We start from the raw sequence: 24,092 nt of genomic DNA on the forward strand, positions 1-24,092 counted from the left end.
TCACCAAAGTGAATCGGATTTTTTGAGTCATTTGAGTCACTGAGTCAGTTGACCAGAGAGTGCAAAACTGTACATTTTCACTCAAACTTAATTTGCTAAGATGAGTGATTGTAAAAGGAAAACAACTATTTTATAGAGCAAAAAAGAGCAAAAAAAAAATCTAAAGGGAACATTTATTTATTTATTTATCTTATTTTATTAGTATTTTCCTCAAATGTGTCAAAAATATATTTTCTCATCTAAATGTCCACTGAGCTGTGAGCCAGGGGGCGGTAATGCGCCTTAACATTGGTCGCCAACCAAGAAGAAGAAGAAGCTGTGAGCCAGGAGGGAGGGGGTGAGTAGCTCAAATGTGCTGTTAGCATGTTAGCAGAGCGATGCTACTGTGAACCGAGGAGCTATTGTCTTGATGTGAGCTTCTACTCAGGGTTTTTTCTTCCAGTTCAGAGCAGAAACGTTTTTGTTAAGATACTGGATGTTGTGTTTTTTCTCCACAATTTTAATTATAAGCTAGATACATTGCTGCTAATGGAATTAGTTTGCTAACAGCAACAGGGATGAGTCAGTGAGTCAGTTGGGCTTGTGAATCATGATTCACGAGTCAGTAAAATGATTCTCGAGTATTGAACGATTCGTTCATGATTCGCGCATCACTAGTGCTGAACATTCGGCTCTCCCTGAGGAGTCTGCTGTTATGAGCGACACATCACCATGCTAATGCTAAGCTAACGGTAAGCTAGCCACAGACTCAGTGATGTATGCAGACTCCAGCACAGCAGCCAGAGCCTGAACTTCACCAGGTAACAGTCAGGCTGCTGTTTCTACCTGCTCATGTCTGTACAGTAGAATCACCGTGGCGACCGCCTCTCTGTGCTGAGACATCCGGTGTGTCCTCACGAGGAGTTCATGACTTTAGCCTCAGGTTTACAGTTTATTATGAGACCGTGTGTTTCAGGTCATTTTACAGAGACATGAAAGTAACAAACATACTGCATTACATTTAAGAAAAGGAACAAGTAATGTGTAATAGATTACTTTTCTTTATAGTCACTCTGTAGTTTGAGTAAATGTGGAGTATGCAGTGGAAGGATCTGAATAATTGTAAGACATATTTAGATTTTAATGCATAAAACATAATAATATAATAAAGTTTTTTATATTTGTGGAGCGAGGCAGAGCCAACATGTCAAAAACAACAAGAATGTTGTACTTTATACGAGATGTGCCGCAAATTATTACTATGATTATAGTGATTAAGTCACTAATGGGCAGAGATGGGCAGTAACGCGTTACAAGTAAGGCATAACTGTAAACCGATTACTTTTTCAAGTAACGAGTAAAATAAGAGATTACCTTAGTAAAAAAGGTAATTAGATTACCGTTACTTTCCCGTAGGAACGCTGCGTTACTGCGTTACTAAAACCGTGATTTTTTTTTTTGCGAGAATGTCTCATGACAGTGACGTAAGCGAGTGCGACGTTCGTGACAACAGCTGTGTGCAGATCAACAGTGGCTCATATATCGAGTGCGGAGAGAGTATGAGCGTGCAGCGTTTAAAGCGTGGAAGTACTGACCTTACTTTGAGTTTGACTCCATAAAAAGTGACAAAAACATTAGTGTCCGCTGTTCACTGCGTGGGAAGAAAACTTCTTTTTACAGCGAAAAACCCCTAAACTTCAGAGCAAGCACCGAGTGCGCAACGATGTAATGGGAAACACAGAGAAACTCGTGGCTTCTTCAGCTGACCGCTGCGGCACACCTGCACCAGGGTAAACCTCCGCCTGCCCCACTCCTGCTATACAGGTGAAAATAGAGCAACAGGACCGCTAGTCTTTGATTTTATTTATTTTCTGCTGTTTTACTTGCATTTTAGAATAGAATAGAATAATCCTTTAATTGTCCCACAAGGGGAAATTTGTTTTGTGCATAAACACAAAAATATATTTCATTTTATGTGCAGAAAATAGGTTTAAATGTTCAACAAATTAGTTACTGATTACTTTTTTCAAGTAACTTGACCAACACTGCTAACGGGCACCTTTGAGGTTACAGTCATTTGGCCACCAGGGGGCCACCTGGAGCAGTAAACTGACTCCATCCTCAGAGAAAATGTTTAAAGGATGAAAAACTAACAGCTACAAAAACTCTGATCAAAGATGTTCAAAAAATTTTTCAAATATTTTATTAAATCTGAGAAAAACCTGAAATCATACCAGATCTTTCACAATAAGAGCTCATTTGTATTTACATGTTAGTCTGTTAACCACCTGCTGCCTACAGACCCTCCCAGCTGAGGGAGATTTACCACCTGAAGCTCTCTGATTGGACAGAAATGAAGGCACAGCTCTGGCTCAAACTCCAGAAAGGCTGTTGATATTCGTTATATCGTCTTCAGCCTTGGCAGCTGAGTGGGCGGAGCCTCAGAGCTGCAGAGGTAGTTCTCGTATACGCCTTCGCTGCCGCTGATGTGGTACACGGCGTCCCCGGCGGAGCTTTTGCTGTGAAGCTGCACAGCAGACGACGTGGAGCTGAAGCGGGCCGAGGTGTCGAACTGCTGAAACTTCTGAGGGCTGAGACACGAGAGCCGAGAGTCAGCTGTCAGCAGCTTTAATTATTATTAAATGTCTTCATAGTTACTTCCTGTACAGAATAAAAAACTTCCTGTGGAGACGTTCTAGACTCATTTGTAGGATTCTTTAAAGCTGCTGAACTTTCAGAGAAATTTGTAGAAACTATGTTGACTTGAAATTGGAAAATAAACTGCAGGAAAACGATCAGCGGAGCGACCGTTAAAATAACGAGCGGGCTGCGGGTGCAGCTTCATCAGGATGCTTAAAGGGTCTGAAGCTCGCTGCTCAGTTTCTGCTCGTTTGAAATCGGCTGTGTGGTTTGTGGTTTTGGACACATCTGGTTTCAGTCTGAGCGCGTGTGAAGACGTTATGATGAAGCTGTATCGACAGACTGAAGGCTGAGAAATCGTGAAAGGCTCATAGATGTCGTCCTTCAGTGCCGTCGATGATCGAGACGCTGAGCCGCGTCATTTATTCAGGAGACACAAAGAAGAAGTCCATGATCATACTCACCGTCTGCAGAGCAGCTTCAGGCCTCCTGCTGCAGAGACACAGAGGACAGACAGACGTGAGCTGTGGGCGACCTCGTGCCCCTGTAAACATTTGAAACCCTGTCACAGACACAGAAGGTCACAGTTTCATAAATCCAGTGTTATTCAATCTGTTGGTGAGCCGTGCGTCTCTCCTGGTGCAGCCGCCATCTACAAACCACAGAGCTGCCGGGACACGCACACCGTGACCGAGCTTCAGCTGGGCCAGCTGCTCTGCAGATATGAGCTTCTGATCATTACAGTTACTTTGATGGGAAGTTAGAAGGTGTCATAAATGGAGTCACGAGTGTTGAAGCTGAACAGGATGGATGTTTATCTCTGCTGGATCCCATCCTGGCACCAAACGAAGGTGGAAACACATCAGGCTCAGTGCAGAACTAAAGCTTTGTTTTGGCTTCAGAGTTTCACACTCACTGGATGTGAAACTTCAGACAATAACAGAACTGAAAGGTTTTCCATCTCTGATCATCTGAAGTTACGTCGTGACTGCGTGAGGGCGTCACTCGCAGCATTCAGAGTGGAGGTGAGGTTCTGACAGTCGTCTTTGACTCCATCACAGCTGATCAGTAACGTGAGAAACAGCAGTGGGTCGAACATGTAACGCAGCTGTGGCGAGCTGAAGAACTCACCGATGATGAGCAGCAACACCGAACCCAGCAGCACGTAGAGCACAACGCCCGTCAGAGCTCCGCCCTCCTGCTTCTGCAGACACACAAACACACATCGGCGGTTTAACACGTCACACGTCTGTGCAGATTAGCAACACGTGAGCAGCAGACTGAGCTGATCCAAAACAACAAAAAGGCAAAGAAACAAAATCCAGAGCAGGAACTGAGGGGCGGGACTATTTATACACACACCGGGTAATCAGGACGTTCACGCTAATAACATAATCACATGGGAGTAAAACAACCATTAGACCAGACTACGTCCATAATGAAATCTCTGGAGACCTTCGGTGGCTCGTACCGTGGGCGGTGACGGGCAGTACTAGCGGTAACATCGATAACACGACAAAATTATAACCAGAACCAAAGACTCAAAGCACTGAACGTCCAAACCCAACGAATCAAAAGCATCAAACAATCAACGAGCACCAAACTCTTAGCCTGCCGTCCTCTGCCTCCGTTTCACGGCCCCTGATGACAGGATGTGAAAGGATTCAGTGCTGCTGTTTCATTTAAGGACCTTTCATTAGTGCATGTGTAGTTGGACCACAGACACCCTGAAGCCACAGCTGTTTGTGCACATCACTCTGTCCTTTGGGGACGCTCACATGGATCCTGCTGCTGGTACTCAGAGGAGAGACTTCTACAAACAGCTTCAGTCTCCAACATTAGACACGCCTGACATCAATAGAACAGGTTACTTATTGTGTTTCTCACAGGATCTCTCACCTCACTGCCGCTCGTCACACTGTGGGAGGAAGTCAGCAGGCTTTCTGTGGAGGTCAGGTGACCTGCAGGATGAGGAAGTGAAAGCAAACGCTTTAAAGGGAGTTTCATCAGCAGCCCGATGCTCTAGAGCAGGGGTGTCAAACTCAAATACACAGTGGGCCAAAATTCAAAACTGGAACAAAGTCGCAGGCTAACGTTAATATTTATTGAAATATATTTATTGAAATATATTTATTCCTCCAGATATGAGAATGAATCTTTTCTTATGGACTCAAACACGTTTTGCTGAAAAACTGAATATGGAACAAGCAAAGCTTAATACTAAACAATACATATATTAGCTGTATAATACCAGTAGGCCAGCTCTGATAGTAATTTGGTATGGCTTCACGGGCCAGAGTCTGACACCTACGCTCTAGTGCTTCACTTTAACCTGCTGATGCTGTATCGCAGACACACTGGGAGCCTGATGTCACAGCATCACTGGGACCATCAATCTGACAAATCAGGAGCTGCTGCTGTAAATATGTGACGACTAATAAAGTTTACTCCACAGAAATGCTGTTGTTTGTTTGTGTGTCACTGAGGAAATGATGGGTTTAAGCTGAAAGACCTGGTTTCATGTGCAGATTTGTTGTGAGCAGGACGAGTGTGCAGCGTGTTATAAACTACAAGCAGCTTTGGATCGGTCACCTTCAGTCTGAGAGGCCGCGGTGGTCTTTGTCGTCGAGGCTGTTGATGTGTGAATTTGTGGAGCTGAAACAGTTGTGCAAACACGAACTCGTTACCATCATGAATATAAAAGTTCAGGCAGACAGTTTAAAGTCTGAGACTCAAACGAACGAGTGGATTCTGCTGTTTGATCCACAGCTGCAGACTCACCTGGGACAACGGTCAGGTCGATGTGATGCTTCTCATCGTTGAACGGCCCGGGTATATGCACCCTGCAGCCGTATCGTCCAGCGTCTCCCTCTGTGAGGTTCATGATGGTCAGAGAGACGTCTCCGTCCTCCAGTCGGCCCAGCAGCTCATACCTGCTGGAAGCTCTGGTTAACACTTTGTCTCCATCTGTGGAGATCAGCGGATTGGAGCACTTGTTGAGCGGTATTTCTCCTCGCTGCCAGCACACTTCCACGGCGCCGTGATATTTCCTGTCATATTTACAGGGCAGAGTGACGTCCTGACCTGTGTGACCTTTGACCCCGCTGCTGTCACATTCACAGACTGGAAACAGAAACACAGGAAAACGTTGTTACATCAGATCCAAACTCTGCTCAGATCAGGTCAGCGTCTCGTCATCTTCACTGGTTTCACTGGTTCCAGTAGACTCAGCTGTGCAGCCTGGGACATCTCACACAGTTCCATGAAGTCGTCCCATCAAACACTTACAAACCCTCCCAGACCAGTTCAGGCTGCAGACTGGGATGAAACCAGGTTTGATGTGTGTGTTCATGTACAGGTGACCCGGGTCTGTCCAAGTAACAACATGACCACACGCTTGTGTCTATAACCCAGCTGTGCAGCTGAGACTGAAGCTGAACAACTAAACTCAAACACCAGACTGACCTCTGACCCTGACACGCTCTGCAGCCGTGTTTGTCCTGACAGACACATCAGCAGGTGAGACTCACACTCGTTTCTATAAAAGCATTTTCATTCAGACTGAGCTCGACCGCCCTGCACACAGAGTCACGTAGCGAGCGCTCCTCTGTGGTGCCAGCCCCCCCGTCAGCTTCACTGACCTACACATTACAGAACAGAGACTCACACGAGAACAGAAAGCAGCACAGACCTGATGATGGGCTCTGCTTTAATGCTCCTATTAACGACTGAGAGACAGGAAGCTGCTCACAGTCAGAGACTCTTAGAGATCTGCTCATCTGGATTTAAGGTTTTACAGACAAAACTGAAGCAGAGGAAAGACACACACACACACACACACACACACACACACACACACACACACACACACACACACACACACACAGCAGTTACCTGAGAGCAGAGCGAGCAGCAGCCTGAGCTTCATGACGGAGCTGAATGAGCCTCAGAGCAGCTCCAACAGCTGCTGACAGCCACCACAGCTGCACGCTGCAAGAAATGAAGTGACGCGTAAAAACCAGCACCACACACTCTGCTGCTGCGGCAGGAACATCCCACACACACACACAGCAGGCAGGGACCAATCAGAGAGCAGCTCTCTGTTTACGTGCACACAATAATGTCACGAAAGTACATTTTAAAAAGGGCTCTGTAAACATGGCCAATCACTTTCATTCTGATGATCTGCAGAAAAATCTGGACACAAAAACCTGCAGACGTGACTACACACAGTGCAGACAGTGTGGACCCTCTGTGGGATCTGATCTCTGAATAGCTGCAGACCAAACGTCTCGTAGAATCAACTGGAGTCATCAGCAACAGCAGAGAGCAGTCCTATCTCAGGTCTGAGAAGACAGGAAAAGATCAGGAAAGAAACAACTTCCCCAAACCAAAGCACCAATGAAACGAAAGGTAACACAGGCTGATCGAGAGTAGCCTGATTAATATAAATGTGACTGACAAAAGCCAAAATAATTCCCACTGATGTCTTTGTGTCCATCAGCTCCTTTTCTAGACATTTCTATCCAACCAAATTTGTCGCAGTCTGTGGTGGCAGACCGTGGGTGTGTGGGGAAGTAGGACCCAAAATGCAGGACTCTTCAATGCAAGCAATGCGTTGAGCCTCAGCTGCACGCTGCAAGAAATGAAGTGACGTGATAGGGTTGGGTAGGTTTCACAACAAGCTCACCCGAAACCTTGGCTGATTGTGACCCACACCTGTTTTCACACCTTGGCTCATGTGATTGGTCTGGGCTCTTATCGAGTAACTGCTAGTGATGGTAAATTTGAGTTTTAATGAGTCACTTACCAAAGTGAATCGGGTTTTTTGAGTCATTTGAGTCACTGAGTCAGTCGACCAGAGAGTGCAAAAAATGTACATTTTCACTCAAACTTAATTTGCTTCTCTTTTCATGTAAATCCTACTGATAAGATGCGTGATTGTAAAAGAAAACAACTATTTTATAGAGCAAAAACATTAAAACATTCTAAAGGAAATATTTATTTTTATGTTTTTATTAGTATTTTCCTCAAATGTGTCAAAAATATATATTTTCTCATCTAAATGTCCACTGAGCTGTGAGCCAGGGGGCGGTAATGCGCCTTAACATTGGTTGCCAACCAAGAAGAAGAAGAAGCTGTGAGCCAGGAGGGAGGGGGTGAGTAGCTCAAATGTGCTGTTAGCATGTTAGCAGAGCGATGCTACTGTGAACCGAGGAGCTATTGTCTTGATGTGAGCTTCTACTCAGGGTTTTTTCTTCCAGTTCAGAGCAGAAACGTTTTTGTTAAGATACTGGATGTTGTGTTTTTCTCCACAATTTTAATTATAAGCTAGATATATTTCTACTAATGGAATTAGTTTGCTAACAGCAACAGGGATGAGTCAGTTGGGCTTGTGAATCATGAGCCAGTAAAGTGATTCTCGAGTACTGAACGATTCGTTCATGATTCGCACATCACTATTAACTGTTGTGGCTTCAATACTTATGAAGAAATCGCCTCAGAGTTGTCATACAGTTTCCTTTATTCAGAACCTAAGGATCAGCCTTACATCCACGTAACTGTCAACTGCTAAGCTAGCACACGCACATACAGCCGGCGTATCTGTGTAGTTCCGGTGATTTCAAAATAAGAGTTCAAACATTACGCTTCTTTGGTAGTGAGACTATAATAACAAGATGTAAAAAATATGCTTCTAGGTTGCCATATGCTATGCTGCTGTATATGTATTTTAAACTATTTTTTATTTAAACATTTCAACTCTTCTTAAGTTTTCAAACATTTCAACTCTTTTTAGGTTCTGCTGTGTAAGTATTTCAAACATTTTTTTCCATCTTTTTTTTTCATTTCAACACTTCTCAAGCTTTGACTTTACATCAACCCTTTTTTGTTTTTGTTGGGGTTACAAATCAAGAACCTGCCTTGGCTTGATGGCACGGCCGAATCTGGCGCGAGGGCAGGTTCAGTCATTGTAGTTGGAGTGTGGTGAGGAGACCTGGTCTCTGGAACAGTGTCTTGAGGGGTTTGGGTGTCGTCACAAATGCCAGTTTGTGTGGGAGTGCGTGGCGAGGTGTCGGTGATTGCGCGTCAGGAGTTGACCATCACCTGTTTTGATGAGATAGCTGCGTGGAGTCTCTGCCGGTTTAAGGATAGTAGCTGGCTGCCATGTCCCATCTTCTTGCTGGTAGCGTATTGGTGCTCCAGTCCGCAGTGTCGGCAGGGGTTGGGCGGATGTGTCATAATGTCTTTTCTGAGGGAGTTGACATTCCTCCCGTTTTTCTTGCACAAGGCTTTGCGGGATGACCTGAGCGCGCAGCTGTGTAGTTGTTGAGGGCAAAATGGAGCGCAATCTACGGCTCATGAGGATTTGGGCTGGGGATTTAAGTCCATCAACAGGCGTGTTCCTGTACTCCAGCAAGCTCAAGTAGGGATCCATCCTGTCCTGTTTTGCTTTTGTCAGAATACGTTTTGCAGTTTGGACAGTCTTTTCAGCTAAGCCGTTGCTCTGGGGTAACGTGGGCTTGATGTAATATGCTGGAATCCCCAGTGCTCTGCAAAACGTCTGAACTCTTGTGAGCTGTAACACGGCCCCTTGTTGCTTATGACTTTCTTAGGAATGCCGTGTCTGGAGAATGTGGCTTTCATCTTGTGAATCACAGCTGCCGTGGTGATGTTTGGCAGGCGCTCGAGTTCAAAGTATCTGCTTAAGTAGTCACAAATGACAATGTAGTTTTCAGAGTTCCATGAGAACAAATCGGTCCCCACAGTTTGCCATGGGTTCTCTGGGATTTCTCGAGACAGCATGGGCTCTCTTTGGTTCGAGCTGCGATGCGTTTGGCAGATGTCACATTTCATAACTGTCTGTTCAATCTGTTTGCTCTTGCCTGGCCAGAACGTTATGCCTCGTGCCCTGTGTTTGCTCTTTTCCACTCCAAAATGTCCCGTGTGCATTCGTTGCAGCATGTCTTTTTTCAGTGAGTGCGGAATTATTATTCTTTCGCCTTTCAGGAGAAGTCCATCGGCCTCAGTGATTTCATCGCGATGGTTCCAGTACTCACTGACAAGTTCTGGGCACTTTTTGCGTGTCTCTGGCCAGCCTGACCGGATGATGCGTTTGAGGGTAGAGAGTTGTTCGTCTTGGGCTGTGGCAGTTTTGATTCCAGTTTCTCTGTGCTCACTGGTGCTGTCCGGACGAATGTGTGTACTTGTGTTTCCATTTCCTCACTTCGTGAGCTGTCACTGTCGTCTGTTGACTTTCTTGATAGCGTGTCTGCTACTGGGATCTCTTTTCCAGGCCTGTGGACAAGTGTTATGCTGTACTTCTGAAGAGCAAGCAGCGTACGTTGTAGTCGAGGCGGTGCAGTGATGTAGTGATGAAATCTTTTACAGCCATAGAGGACGGCGTAGAGTTCTTTCTCTATTTGGGCGTAGTTTTGCTCTGTTTTGTTGAGCAGTTTTGACGCGTATGTGACCGGCCTTCCTTCTTTTTTTAGAAGCGTCTATTTGTAGTGTTACCTCCTTTTGAGGGTTGAAATATGCAAGCACTGGCCCTGGTTCGGCAGTAAGGGTGTCTTTGATTTGCTGGAAAGCACGCACGTGTTCTTCTTCCCATTTGAACGGCATGTCTTGGTGCAGCAGCAGTTTGAGTGGTGCACTCATTTCTGCCAGGTTTGGGGCGATTCTGGCGAGATAATTCACCATATCTAAGATTGTCTCCAGGTCCGCAGCGTTTTCTGGAGGTTTCACGTTTTTGATAGCTTTTACCTTGAGTGGGTCTGGTTTCAGCCCGTTGTTTGTGGGCTTATGTCTGAAAAAGCTCACCTCTGTAACACAGATGCGGCACTTTTCTGCATTGAGTTGTGAACCTCTCTCTCTGGTGCAGTTGAGCATGGCTTCAAGGTTTTTGTCGTGTTCCTCTTTTGTTTTTCCGAACACAATGATGTCGTCCACGATGCCTGCCACTCCTTCCAGGCCTTCATACGTCTCGTCAATCCTCCTCTGGAACTCATCTTGAGCAGACACGATGCCAAAGGGGAGCCTGAGGAAACGGTGTCTGCAGAAGATTGTGTTGAAAGTAGTCAGAAAGGATGACTCCTCACTTAGCTTGATGGGCCAATAGCCGGAACGTGCGTCGAGGATGCTGAAACATTTTGCACCTGTAGGCTTGTATGTCACATCCTCAAGAGTGGGGAGTGGATAGTGTGGTCTCATTATGGCTTTGTTTAGAAGTCTTGGGTCCCGGCACAGCCGGAGTTTGGGTCTTTTCGGGTTCTCGCAGATTACAAGAACGTTGACCCATTTGGTGGCCTCTGTCACTTTTTGGACAATCTTGTCTCTTTCCATATTGTCCAGCTCTGATTTGACATGATCTCTGAGGACAAAAGGCACTCGTCTTGGTGGGCACACGACTGGTGCGACAGTCGGGTCCACTGTGAAGCTGCACTCACCTTGGAATTCCTCAATGCCTTTGAAAACGTCAGAATATTCACTCATGATGTCTGGTGCTTTGGTGGGCTGCTCTGCTTCCATGCTCTCCGTTACTGCATACTAGAGATGGCACGATACCACTTTTTTATGTCCGATACCGATATCATAAATTTGGATATCGGCCGATACCGATATGAATCCGATACAGTGTTTTTAATCAATAAAACTGTTTTTTTAAATATCTTTCTGCATTTTGTATAAGTTCAAACTCAAGTTAAAAAAACAAAACACTAAAGCTATTCTGTTATACCTGTGTGTGAAAAAACACACTGCACCCAAAATATTTCATAGTTCAGCAAAACTGATCAATCTAATAAAGTTAAACCTGCTCCATCCTCCCTATTCTGGTGTTTTAAAGAGTACTTAGCAGAAATATTAAGCAGCCTAACTAATAGGGCTGCAAACTCCCAGCAAAAAAAAAAAATAAGGAACCACCCCCCACCCTCCACCTCATGATGCTTAATCGACGTAATCAACTTTAATTTGATGCAGTGTGAAAAAAATGCACAGAAATAAATTATTTTTCAAGAATAATTAAATAGATTCAACATCTTTCTTCAACAGAACTGCAGACTGCACAGATGGTACCTTCCCAAAGGAAAAAGTACTATAGCTTACTAGGGTATATTAGACTTAATAGTTACTATATACACTAATGGACTTCTATATATTTTGCATCAGATTAAAACTTTGGGTGTAAGATTCAGATAATTATTTATTAAAAACTAGACATTTTAAATGAGAATAAGAAAGAAAAGTATGTCTTTGTGCCCCCCTTCCCTGTTAAAGCCGGCCCATATTGTTTTATCCTTCCGCCAAAGGGAGGCTGCTTTTTGTCTGTTTCTCTGCAAAATCATTAAATAATTAAATAATTAAAATGAGCTTTTCATCTGATTTTATAACGATATAAATCACAAAAATGTAACATTTCCTGTAAATTCTGTGAATCTCGGGCAGCTCGACTTGCGTGAAGTGTTTCCAGCTGCGCGTCATGTAGCTGGAGTCGAGTGTTTTAACCGATGTATGAAACGATACATTTTTAGACATAAGTTGTAACGGCCGCCGTTTTCTTTGTGAGTATTTATTACACGGCGTGCTGCGGGGAAAAGCCTGTTCTAACGTTTGAGTCTAAGGTTTATTTTTTAGCACCTGGCGGCTCTTTTCTACTTCTCATCCATAAATAATCTGCTCTTTCATGTGATTCAGTTTATTTTGAAAAGTCTCAACAGGATCTTGAGCATTATTCTGAAAGGTTTATGTGGAAAATAAACAAACGGACACGCGATGGTCTTACCGTCATTGTTGCTAACGACAACGCATAAAAACAGGTGCTTGTCCGTCCGTAGTGTGGTTATATTAAATATGAGAGGAAGAGAGAACTTTAATAAATGAATATAGCCACTACAGTGACATCAGAATAATGAAAAAATATTGCCGTAAACAGTTTATTTTGCGACACCACGAAACAAACGATAGCGTAAAATGAAACGACAGACGTTTTTATATCGTCATCCGATATATATCGTTATATCGAACAGCCCTACTATAACCTAGTAAATGTACTTAGCTACCTTCCACCACTGAAAAGCTAAATTTCCAGGTTACTTAGTTCTTCTAGTTTAAGCAACTCAAGTTTAGTCTGCTTAATTTTTTTTTTTAACTGAGCACAAGTTCGTTATTGATGTAAACAGCAGTGCAGGTAGACTCACAGCACAGGTGCTGAGCCTGAGCTCCAAACAGATAAACAAGCTTCATCCTTACACGACCGCCACGTGTCACAGTCAGGAGGACGTGCTGAGCCAACCAGAGGAGAAGACAGCCATTGTTACCACATCAGGTACGCACTGTCACGGCCGAGGCCGTCTCAAAAGGAAAAGGACTCAATTGCTGGGTGAAGAACAGCACGTTAGTAGTTTCAGTGACAACTTTTATTTTCACCACAAGTGTTCACAACTGGAATGTGAGTTTCACAAATGCTAAATACAACAACTAAACCATAGAGGTTTATGCAGCCTGAGCTAAGTGAGCAATCTGGTCATTCGTCAGTGGAAAACAGCCGCTCCGAGGATTGGGCTGGAGGGAGAGTCAACCTGGGTCCGGGGAAAGGGTCAGAGTCACTGAATATAGACGTTCAGGTAGGGTTCGAATCTTAGTGAGCACAGCTTACTTAGCGCGGGTGGTCTGTAGTGGCGTGGAGGGGTTAGTGGTCTGAAATTTCTGGCGTTGAGGCAGGCAGGTGAATGGGGTGAACAACCCGTGGGACTGGCAGGTGGTCCAGCGTCCAGATGGGAGCTCTTCGGCAGAGATTTGCGTCCAGCAACTTGATGCGTGGAAGGGTTAGCTGAGAATCTGGCGAAGAGAGGTTGAGTGCGCTGGCCTTATGAGTCCCCGGCTCAATCACCCACAGGTGCGAGCAATCAGCAGAACACAGAGGCCCCTCCCAGGGGTGGAGATGCCAGCTCGGAGGGAGACACACTAGCACACCCCCGGACCATGACACGCACAAAACACACCTGCACCTGCAGCACAGAGTCCTCCAGCCGGGGTGTAGCTTTGAGCCTGTGGCCTGATGGGAATTGTAGTTCTTTCACAGGGTCTTCTCTCTTAATCAGAGAATCAGTGATCTGAGGAGGAGGCTCCATCTGTGAAGATAACTGATCACTGAGGTGGTGGAGGAAAAAATCCAGCAGTACAGAGCTGTTCTCCTCCTGCGGGGGGTGCTGTGGTGTCTTCAGCCTGAGCGGGTGGAGCAGGAGAGCTGGAGATGAACTTCCTGAGTGAGCTGCTGGGCATGAAGGTGGTGCTGCTGCTGGAGCAGAGAGTCTTTACAGGAGAGACAGAGGGAGGGCGCCGCCATGATGGTGATGTTGGTGTAACGCCATCATGGATGAAATAAAGCTTGTGTGCTTTTTTCTGACATGTCAACTTTTTTTCCCCTTTCAGAAACAAAGACGTCACATCTGAGCTGGATCAAAGGAACAAATAACGTTTATTACTGTCGTCGTAGCGATCTTACAAAATTGCATCTTTACCCTAGTACAGGTGTGAGATATTACAGAGTCTTTTTTAATCATAGTGTGGATTCAGTCCATCAAACAGCCTGAGCTCACAGCACAGCTGAGTCTGTGTAGCTGCAGGTCATCTGTCCGGCCAGCAGGTGGAAGCAGCGTGCAGCAGAAGAACTGAGCCCCCAGGTTACCAGTCAGGGGTAAACGTGTTTAAAGGAGCAGAAGAAGAGTTCAAACCAACCTTTAAAAGTCCTCCAAACATTTTATTAAATTAAATCTGAAAAAACAGGAAACCTCACCAAACCTTTCACAATAAAAGCTCTTTACATCTTTATTTACATGTTAGCTCTCATGTTAGCACCTGCTGCCTGCAAACCTTCAGCCTGAAGGCGGGGTTAGTCACCTGGGACCACAGCTGTAGCTCTCTGATTGGACGCTTTCAAAGCAAAGCGTGAGAGCAAGGCTATCTTCCTAAAATACTGGAGGCTTCTCAGGGCAAAGCTGTTGTCTCGTCTGTCCTCGACATTTCCTCAAAGTCCGGAAGAGCTCGTCATCGTCCTGCCTCCAGACTCTGCGGATGAGTGGGTGGAGCCTCAGAGCTCAGGGGCAATTCTCGTATACGCCTCCCTCACCACCATCCATCTGGTAGATGTTGTCCACGGCGGCGGGCTGAGCGTGCAGCTGCAGAGTCGACGACGTGGGGTTGAACCGCACCGAGCCGCTGATATGCCGATGCTGCCGAGGGCTGAGACATGAAAGCGAGTGTTAGTCAGCTGTCAGGACCTTTGGCTATAATAACATTAATGATATTAGGAGGAGATTATAACATCCTGCAGAGAAGCTCCAAAATAAAACGATTTGCTGCTTCTGTCACATTTTATTATAAACCAAATATTAAAAAATATGATTTAATTTTATCCACACATCTAAAACTCTAAGCTGCTGATTGAATCTGTTTCCTGCTTCCATCCTCATCATGACTCAGATTTTCCAAAGTAAAAGCCTCAAACTTGACTCAAAGCAGTGTGAAAGGTCACTTCCTGTTCGTGACTCTGATTATGCTGCAGTTCAAATGAAGCATTAACGAGCAGTCGTGTTAATGATGATGATGAAGGATCTTCCTCCCCGTGCTCTGAGGCTCCAGTGCAGCAGTGATGGAGCTGGAAACACTGAGGCTGTGGATCAACCACACCCACTCATGCTGGGGCGGCTCTGATGGACTCGGCTCACAGTCGCTGAATCACAAACCAAAGATTGAGACAACCCGTCCCTGTAAACGGCAGAGCTTTGGTAGTGTCGCACTTGTTCTTGAGTTTGGACGCCATAATGGCGGACTCTGTTCAGGGCTTTTATGGACGGTGTTTCTAGTAGCGGAGGGGTGGAGCGTGTGGTGCTGCTGTGGCTGAGCATGGAGCTCTGACACAGGCGTCAGCTCTAAATGATTCCACTCTGATGGGCCGTAAAGGTCGAGCGAGCCGCCGTTGAAGTTTCCTCAGCCTGGTTTGAACTCTGTGGTTGTCTCACCTCTCAGTTTCAGTCTGAACACGCGATGAAGGCTGAGAGATGATGAGTCACGACTTCTCAGCAGCGTCCGCGATGGTCGAGGTGCGGAGACACGTTAGTTACTCAGAAACACAAAGATAAAGATCGTGCACTCACACTGTGTGGAGGAGCTTCAGTCTTCTCACTGCAGAGACACAAAACAGCAGAAACATGTTAATGACGAGACGTTCACCTTTGTGACATAAAAAGAACAAATCACACAAATCAGCACCAAGCCGAGCGACCGAGCCCGACGCGAGAAACACAAAGACCAACGCACTGAGACGCGCTCCTGATGATCGATGACCTCGCCTGAAACATCCAGACACCGTCGCTCTGTGAGGGCGGCGAGGTCAACGCTGCAGACGCCATGTTGGGTCCAGATTACAGCTCACGAAGAGCTGAATGAGCTCAGAACGTCGTTCAGTTTCTTTATTTTAACGTTGTTTCCTGTCTTACATGAAGCACACAGCAGCAGACTGCAGCTAGCTTCATGCGTGCAGCAGGTGCTTCGGCCCCGTGGGAGGACCAGAGGAGGCCCTGACACGCACCTTCATCTGGACTTTAACACGATTCACTGCAGAAATGATGAGTCACGTCACACGGACGTGTTCCCTAATGCAGCTCAGCGTTTCCATCAGAGCTGCTGCTACAGAGCGGGGGCGCTGACGTCAGCACGAGGGTCTACCGCACGATTCTCAGTAATGATGAGCGATCCAGCCCACGCACTCGCTCTGCGGCGACACAGACCCGAACATTTGGTTCTCAGGAGAAGGCGGAGCTCCTCGGGCGTGTCTGCAGAGGTGAAGCTCGGGAACAAACTGTTGAAACGTTCACACCTTCAGCTCGGCCTCCGCACCATCTCAGCGGTCTCACCTCCTGCAGGGGGCGCTGTGGTGTCTCTAACCTTCCCTCTCACTCGAGCTCCATGTTTGTGTTAAACAGTCTGGTTTCAGCGCACTCTCCTGTCTCCTGCACATCTCCATGCCTTCACAGGCCTGCCACGAGGAAAATATACACCTGTCCACTCTTCATCCTCGTCCTTTTGCAAGGCTCCGTTAAATATTCAACGATTATTGTACAAAAATAAAAACAATCAGCTGATCTGAGAGGACCTGACCAGGACGTGTCCCTGTTTATTAAACCGCGCTGCGTCACATGACCTCCATGTTTCCTGTCTGGCTCAGCTAAAAACACCAGATCATGGACGGGGAACTTCCTCTTTGTCCTCCGTTACTTTGTGCTTCTCTGCTCTGGCTTCCAGTTTCCTACAGGATCAAACTTTTACCCGAGCCCCTTCATACCTGTCTGAGCTCCTTTCTGTTCCTGCTCCAGAAAAAACACGAGGTCCAGCTCAGAATGAACGCTGTCCGTCCCTCGGACTAAACTCAAATCTCGTGGCGATAGAGCCTTCTCTCTGGCAGGTCCCAGACTTTGGAGTAGTTTCCCCCTAAATATTTAAATCACTTCTAAAGACACATTTTTATACTCTGTTCTTTAACACACTATGACCATTTGGTCTTATTCAGTAGTCTTAGGTTTTGTTTTATTCTCTTGTTGTCCCTTTATGTTTATTGTTTTATGTTGTTTCTGTTTTAGTGGCATCATTGTTGGGCACTTTGTGCAGCATCAGCTGTCTGGACATGTGTACAAAGAAACTTGACCTTGTCACTGTGAGGACAGTTTAACTAAACTCACCCAGGAGTCCTACGATGGCGAGCAGAGACACCAGCCCCAGCAGGACGCAGACGACCACCACCATCAGCTGACCGCCGTCCTCGCCCTGTAAACCCAGAAAAACACCACATGACTCTGTTACAGGGAAGCTTCACCTTCTGTGATGCAATCAGCAGAGAGTTCGTCTGTTTGACTGACTCTACTCTTTGGTCTCACAGCATTTATTCAAATAACACTTTTATATTTGGTGCCTTCTTTCCCAGCATGCATCTGGCTGCCACAGTAGCAACACTAGCAACCACTGTTGTGGAAGCTAATGGGGTTCCTTATAAATAAACAAATAAACAAATAAACAGTGAAGTCAGTGCGATGGCTTTAAAAAGCTCAACAACACAATGAACTCGTACTGATCCACACAAAGTTCAGTGTATTTCCCGTTTAGCCTCCTTACCCCTCAGAGACTGAGCACAAAATCACTACAAGCTCATGTCCACCTGCTGCCCCTGGACAGGTGTGGTAAAAGGTGTGACTCCACCTGTGTCGTGTTATTCAGTATCTGTGGTGTATAAATAGCCCTGCTGCTTCTCTGTTTGTCAGGTGGTCAGTGGTGTGGTCTTGTTTGTGGTTTTCTGGTCTCACTCTCTTGTTGTCTAAACTGGTTTTGTTTCCTCTTGTTCTTTTTACAATTCTAATCATTGCATATTAGTACCATATCACCCTATTAGAGCACTTCGCTCTCACACTGCAGGCCTACTTGTTGTTCCTAGAGTATTTAAAAGTAGAATGGGAGGCAGAGCCTTCAGTTTTCAGGCCCCTCTTCTGTGGAACCAGCTTCCAGTTTGGATTCAGGAGACAGACACTATCTCTACTTTCAAGATTAGGCTTCAAACTTTCCTTTTTGCTAAAGCATATAGTTAGGGCTGGACCAGGTGACCCTGAATCCTCCCTTAGTTATGCTGCAATAGACGTAGGCTGCCGGGGATTCCCATGATGCATTGAGTTTTTCCTTTCCAGTCACCTTTCTCACTCACTATGTATTAACAGACCTCTCTGCATTGAATCATACCTGTTATTAATCTCTGTCTCTCTTCCACAGCATGTCTTTATCTTGTCTTCCTTCTCTCACCCCAACCAATCACAGCAGATGGCCCCGCCCCTCCCTGAGCCTGGTTCTGCTGGAGGTTTCTTCCTGTTAAAAGGGAGTTTTTCCTTCCCACTGTCGCCAAAGTGCTTGCTCATAGTGGGTCATGTGATTGTTGGGTTTTTCTCTGTATCTATTATGGTAGGGTCTACTGTACAATATAAAGTGCCTTGAGGCGACTGTTGTTGTGATTTGAGGCTGTATAAATAGTTTTTATCAGCTTGTCAGTTATCTTTAAGTTGCTCTAATTTTTACAAATACAGTGTGTGTGAAAAAATAATGAATTTTATATATAAAGAACCAAGAAATACTTTTTTATCTCAGGTTCTGGTTTGGACTGTCCAATCACACGAGGCCACGTTAGCAGCAGTGTGAGGTGCAGACAATCCAAATAACATGATCAGAAACATTTAAGACACAAACTGACATGAATACAATTTACTGCTTTTTAAGATATAATGTGAGACGTAAGGACCCACAGACACCTGGGAGCTGTTTATTCATGTAACTCGATGAGGGTCGCTCACATGGATCCTGCTGCTGGATGTAACTCTGTGAACCTGCAGGGATTTAATACAGTCAGAGGAAAGACTTCTACAAACAGCTGGAAGCGTGCAGGATTATTGTTAGGATGATTCTCACTGTTCACATCCTCAGTATGGAATATGTGAGGTGATGGTAACAGCAGCAGGTTTGACACAGCTAAGGGAGGACGTAACTCCATTAGGTTTAGCGGTTATAGATCGCAGTGACTGCAGTGTTTTTAATGTGAAACTGTCTTTAAGGATGTGAAAGTCCCGACACCCTGACTTCGGTCGCTCTCAGCGACTTCATGTTTTCATGCTGTTTTTCTTTCCTCACCTCGCTGCTGCTCGTCATGGTGGAGGGCGAAGTCAGGAGGCTTTCTGCGGAGGTCGTGTGACCTGCAGCATGAGGAAGCGAAAGCAGAAGATTTTAAGACAGCTGTGTCAGCAGCAGCATGATGTCATGATGATTTAATTTTAGCTTCTGATCCTTTATTCCAGAAACACACTGAGTCTGAGATTAAACAGTTCCTGTTACTTTCAGTCTGATTGGACAAAAATCAGGAAGTGATGCTATAAATATGTGACGACTAATAAAGTTTGTTCCACAGAAATGTAAACGATCCTCTTTCCTGTCATCTGTGTTTGGTCCTGACAATCATGTGTTACTTCATTTCTGTCATCAGCAGATTAATCACAGGTCACCTTCAGAGGCTGCCGTCGGCTCTGTGGGCGTCTCTGAGTTTGGCGCCGTCCATGTGGGAGTTTGTGGCGCTGAAACAGATCATTGACATGACGTCAGCACACTCTGCTTCAGATGAGTCTTTGTAATGAGAGGATCAGCAGGTGAGAACAGTTAAATGGACACGTCTTCAGAGAGCTGCAGCTTCCTCGTGGTGCTATTATCAGTAAACTAAAGCTAAACAGAGATTTCTTTATTTAAACACGACTCGAGTCACGACTTCATGATGCTCAGCAAATGAAAAGAGGAAAAGGAAACAGCCCCGAGGTTAGACCTGGTCGACGTGCTGATTTCTGGACAAGGACAACTCAGAAAGGAAAAAGGAGCGCAGTGTTCACAGATGTGTGAGGAAGACTCTCTGCTCACTGTGTAGACTGAGACGAAGCTGTAGTTGCTATGATACCAGAGTCCGATGGTTCTGGTGTTGTAATGATTCCTCACCTGTGACGACGCTCAGGTCAAAGTGATGTTTGTCATCGTTGAACCAGCCGGGTATCTCCACCCTGCAGCCGTATCGTCCAGCGTCTCCCTCTGTGAGGTTCATGATGGTCAGAGAGACGTCTCCGTCCTCCAGTCGGCCCAGCAGCTCATACCTGCTGGAAGCTCTGGTTAACACTCTGAGTCCATCTGTGGAGATCAGCTGATTGGAGCAGCCTCTGGTTGGTATTTCTCCTCGCTGCCAGCACACTGACAGAGCGCCGTGATATTTCCTGTCATATTTACAGGGCAGAGTGACGTCCTGACCTGTGTGACCTTTGACCCTGCTGCCGTCACATTCACAGACTGAAAACAGAAACACAGGAAAACTTACAACTTATCTGTTACATCAGATCCAAACTCTGCTCAGGGCTCAGATCAGGTCAATGTCATATCATCTTCACTGGTTTTACTGGTTTAACTGGGTCTGAGAGAGTAATTTCGAAACGGGGATCAATAAAGTATAGATTATTATCATTATTAAACTGGCTTTTTAATCGATACCAGTGCCTGATCAGTTTTATAGATTCTGCTTGTTTGGCAGTTTGATGTCAAAGTTTAAAAGAGAAGGTCTAAGGAGCTTGGAAAGAAAAGCGTCTGGACTTTAAGTTGCTTGAAGACGTTTCACCTCTCATCCGAGAAGCTTCTTCAGTTCTAAAACCAGAAGTTTAGTTCAAAAATCATCCCCTATGTAGCCGGTGTATCAGAGAAACTCAGGAGAGTTTTCTCCAAGCATGACATCCTGGTGCATTTCAGCCCCAGCAACACACTCAGACACAAACTGGTTCATCCCATCGATTACAAGGTGAACTCCCAACTCTTGAGCCACGATCGCCCTTTCGCCTCCTTTATCTTAGTGTCCTTGATTACTTTCAACTCTGTCTTGTTACCCTTATGTTTCCTTGCTCTCGGATCTCCTGCTGCTTCCATTTAAAGCTTCAGTTTGTTTCTGTTCTCTGTATGTTCCCTTTGTTCCTTCGGTCTTTAGGTATTTAGACTCTGCTCTTTGTGTGTTATTGGAGTTATTAAAGGTTAGTTTTGTCTTTGACCTCCAAGACTCAAAAACAACACATAAGGATGAGAATCATGGAAATCAAACCCAGATGGTGTTTGTGAAGCCTCAACATGAACATTTCCATCGTCACCATGGAAACCAGACATGAGAAGCAGGAGGTGGATGAGACTGAAACAGCTTGTCAGTCACAGGTTTTTAGCCAATGAGCATTTCCAGGATAATCCTCCTCTCTGACACATGGAGTGATCAAAATCTACAAACTACACGTTAAATTAGATTAAATATGAAAACAGTGACTGAGTTCACACTCATCAGGTCGGGTATCAGGCCCCCTGCTGGTCATTAGAAGAATGCAGGTTTAAGACACATTTGGCTTCACTTTTTAGAAATCAAAGCTCCGTCCAGCTTTGCTCTCCGTCAGCTCACCCAGGCTCAGCGCCAGAGAGACTTTGACCTTTAGATGAATTCTCACACAGCTACAGATATGGCAGAGAGAAGAAGATGTTTATCCACAGTAACCCTGGAGAGGACGGCAGTGAGGTTTAGACCGCCACTGGTGACCCTGTCACCCCGAGTTTGTGACAAAATCACTGCTTTTTGTCCATCATTGAAGAGACTTCAGAGATCAGTTTCAGTAAAAAAAAAAGACCTTTGGGGTCATCTGAGGTTAAAAGGAAGCACACAGTGAACCAGCTGTTATCGCTGGGTAACATGACGTTTAACAAGTTTTCATTCTCGTTGTTAGCCAACCCTTCAGGAAACCCAGCTGTGCTGACAGGGAATCGAGTTTTCACACAACTATAAATCACATCCACCACGTGAGGCAGAGAGATAAAAAACAGCAGATCAAAGTTTCACCAGCAGCACAGCTGAGGTGGATCCCACGTTTTCAGTAATAAAGAGACCAGACAAATAAATCTCAGGATCAGAGACAGTGGAAAGGTGCAGGTTACCTGTGAGCAGCGCCAGCAGCAGCACGACCTTCATGACGAAGCCCGAGTGACTCGTCAGAGCTCGCCAACACGTTTAAACAGCTGCTGACAGCCTGCGAGTCATCACAGCTGCACGCTGCAAAAAATGATCCTGAAACCACAAAAACAGAGAGGCGGGGCTCCTGACACAGTCTTTACTCAAACAGTTAATCCACGGATTCGACTCCAGATTATTTCCTTTACAGTTCAGCGCTTTGTTGACATTTAGCTCCCTCTGTGGTTATCATCCTCACCCCCTCGTGTCCTCCTGCACCATGTTTTCTTTCTTTACGTTTTATAGTTTGGGTTTTTTCTGTGGTTCTTGTTGTACTTGAGTTTATGATTGATGCACTCTGTTCAGTGTAGCCTGTGTAGTATTTATTCTTGGAGTTATTTCCTGTTTTATTTTGGTAGTTGGCTTTCTTCTGTCTTGTGCTTAGTTTTACTTCCTCCCCCGTCTGTCGCCCTCCTGATCACCTCAGGTGTACAAATAGTCCTTCCCTCAGTCTTTGGTTCAGTTTGTTGCCTTCGTTGGACTGTTATTGGGCCGGGCCGTTAACCAGATTAACCAGTCAGGAGCAGATTATAGAGCAGAGATGGTGGTTTCGCAGCACAGCGACCCCTGCAGGTCTGTGCAGGTAGAAAGCTGAGCTGAGAACGGTCACAGACAACAACAATAAAGAAACAAAAATAGTTTTGAGTTCAGAATTCAGTTTATGTCCTGAGTCTTTGTGTCCGTCCCTCTCGTCTTATGCACATAGAATAAATGTCTGAAGGTTGACGTAAGCATGAAGGTGGTGCTGCTGTTCAGATGAAGCTGACCTCAGACGTTTGCTTTCCTTCTGTCTGCTCTCAGAACTGAAGCCACAGTAGACGCCAGACTGAAGCTTTGAATCCTCAGAGTTAAACCAGCAGCATCATTTCGCTTAGATTAATCAAAAACAACTATTTACTAGAAATGAAACCTTCACAGCTCACCAGGGGGCCGCAGGCCACGCTTTGTGAACCACTGATGTGAAAAACATTAACTATGATATTTCAGTCATTAGAAAACATGTGTTATAGTATTTCATTAATAGCTGCAGTATTTACTGTGTATTAAGCTATTTTATTGTCTACAGAGAACATTTAATATTTATTCTGTGTACATTTTTAATATTTTATGCGTAATTATTGTTTATTTACAGTATTTTCTTGCATCTTTCAGTGTTTCTGCAGCTGAGCAGGCAGAGCTGAGCTGCAGTCACTACTTTCATGGTTAAGTTACTAAACTTCCGCCTCACAGACAGCAGGATGACTACGAGGGGGAAGTTTTCCCCCACAGCACAGCTGAGTCTGTTCGGCTGCAGTTCATCGATCAGCCACACGGGGGAGGCAACGAGCATTAAACAGGAGTGAGAAACACAAGAAGAAGAACTCACAGTGAGGAAAAAAAGGTGATGAGTTCCAACCGACGATTAAAACAATTAAATTAGCAGACTCATTTGTACTGTTGAAAGTGATTATTTAACACATCAAGCCTTAAATAAAGGATTGTTTAACGCTTCCAAGCTTGAGGTCCATACGGTACTTCTCAAGGAATCAATTTTCTCACTTAACGAGATTATAAAAGATGCCAGAACTGAATATTTTGCTAATCTAACAGATTCAAAAAAGATCCCAGAGTATTGTTTGATACAATTAAAAACATTGTCTCTCCTGATATTCCTCATGTACCAGTCTATACTAAATCTGATTGTAATGACTTTTTTTTTAATTGAATTGATTTGATTTGATTTGATTTGATTTGATATACCTTTATTAGTCCCACAAGGGGAAATTTCATAAGGCTGCCGACCTATTGCACGCAATGGCGGCGCCATCTCACCCTCTGACCATACATACATGAC

General features: G+C 45.1%; 2 protein-coding genes across 2 annotated transcripts; both read right to left on the reverse strand.

Annotated features, from left to right (window-relative positions):
- Positions 1-1,391: 1,391 nt before the first annotated feature.
- On the reverse strand, positions 1,392-6,666 carry LOC146379786 (hepatitis A virus cellular receptor 2 homolog). The gene is made up of 7 exons (XM_084941223.1): positions 6,514-6,666; positions 5,401-5,742; positions 5,212-5,274; positions 4,519-4,580; positions 3,751-3,823; positions 3,084-3,111; positions 1,392-2,570 (listed from the first exon to the last, which is right to left on the reverse strand). The coding sequence occupies exons 1-7, from the start codon at positions 6,545-6,547 to the stop codon at positions 2,381-2,383; spliced, it is 792 nt and encodes a 263-aa protein (XP_084797349.1). The 5' UTR covers positions 6,548-6,666; the 3' UTR covers positions 1,392-2,380.
- A 7,410-nt stretch (positions 6,667-14,076) lies between these two features.
- havcr1 (hepatitis A virus cellular receptor 1) lies at positions 14,077-23,996 on the reverse strand. The gene is made up of 7 exons (XM_084941225.1): positions 22,186-23,996; positions 20,182-20,523; positions 19,704-19,772; positions 19,336-19,397; positions 17,355-17,439; positions 15,774-15,801; positions 14,077-14,859 (listed from the first exon to the last, which is right to left on the reverse strand). Exons 1-7 carry the CDS (start codon positions 22,217-22,219, stop codon positions 14,715-14,717), a joined length of 765 nt encoding a protein of 254 aa, XP_084797351.1. The 5' UTR covers positions 22,220-23,996; the 3' UTR covers positions 14,077-14,714.
- Between the last annotated feature and the right edge of the window lie 96 nt (positions 23,997-24,092).

This window comes from Perissodus microlepis, chromosome 10, assembly GCF_051167445.1.
Source record: "Perissodus microlepis isolate ML-2025 ecotype Zambia chromosome 10, ASM5116744v1, whole genome shotgun sequence".
Taxonomy (NCBI): domain Eukaryota; kingdom Metazoa; phylum Chordata; class Actinopteri; order Cichliformes; family Cichlidae; genus Perissodus; species Perissodus microlepis.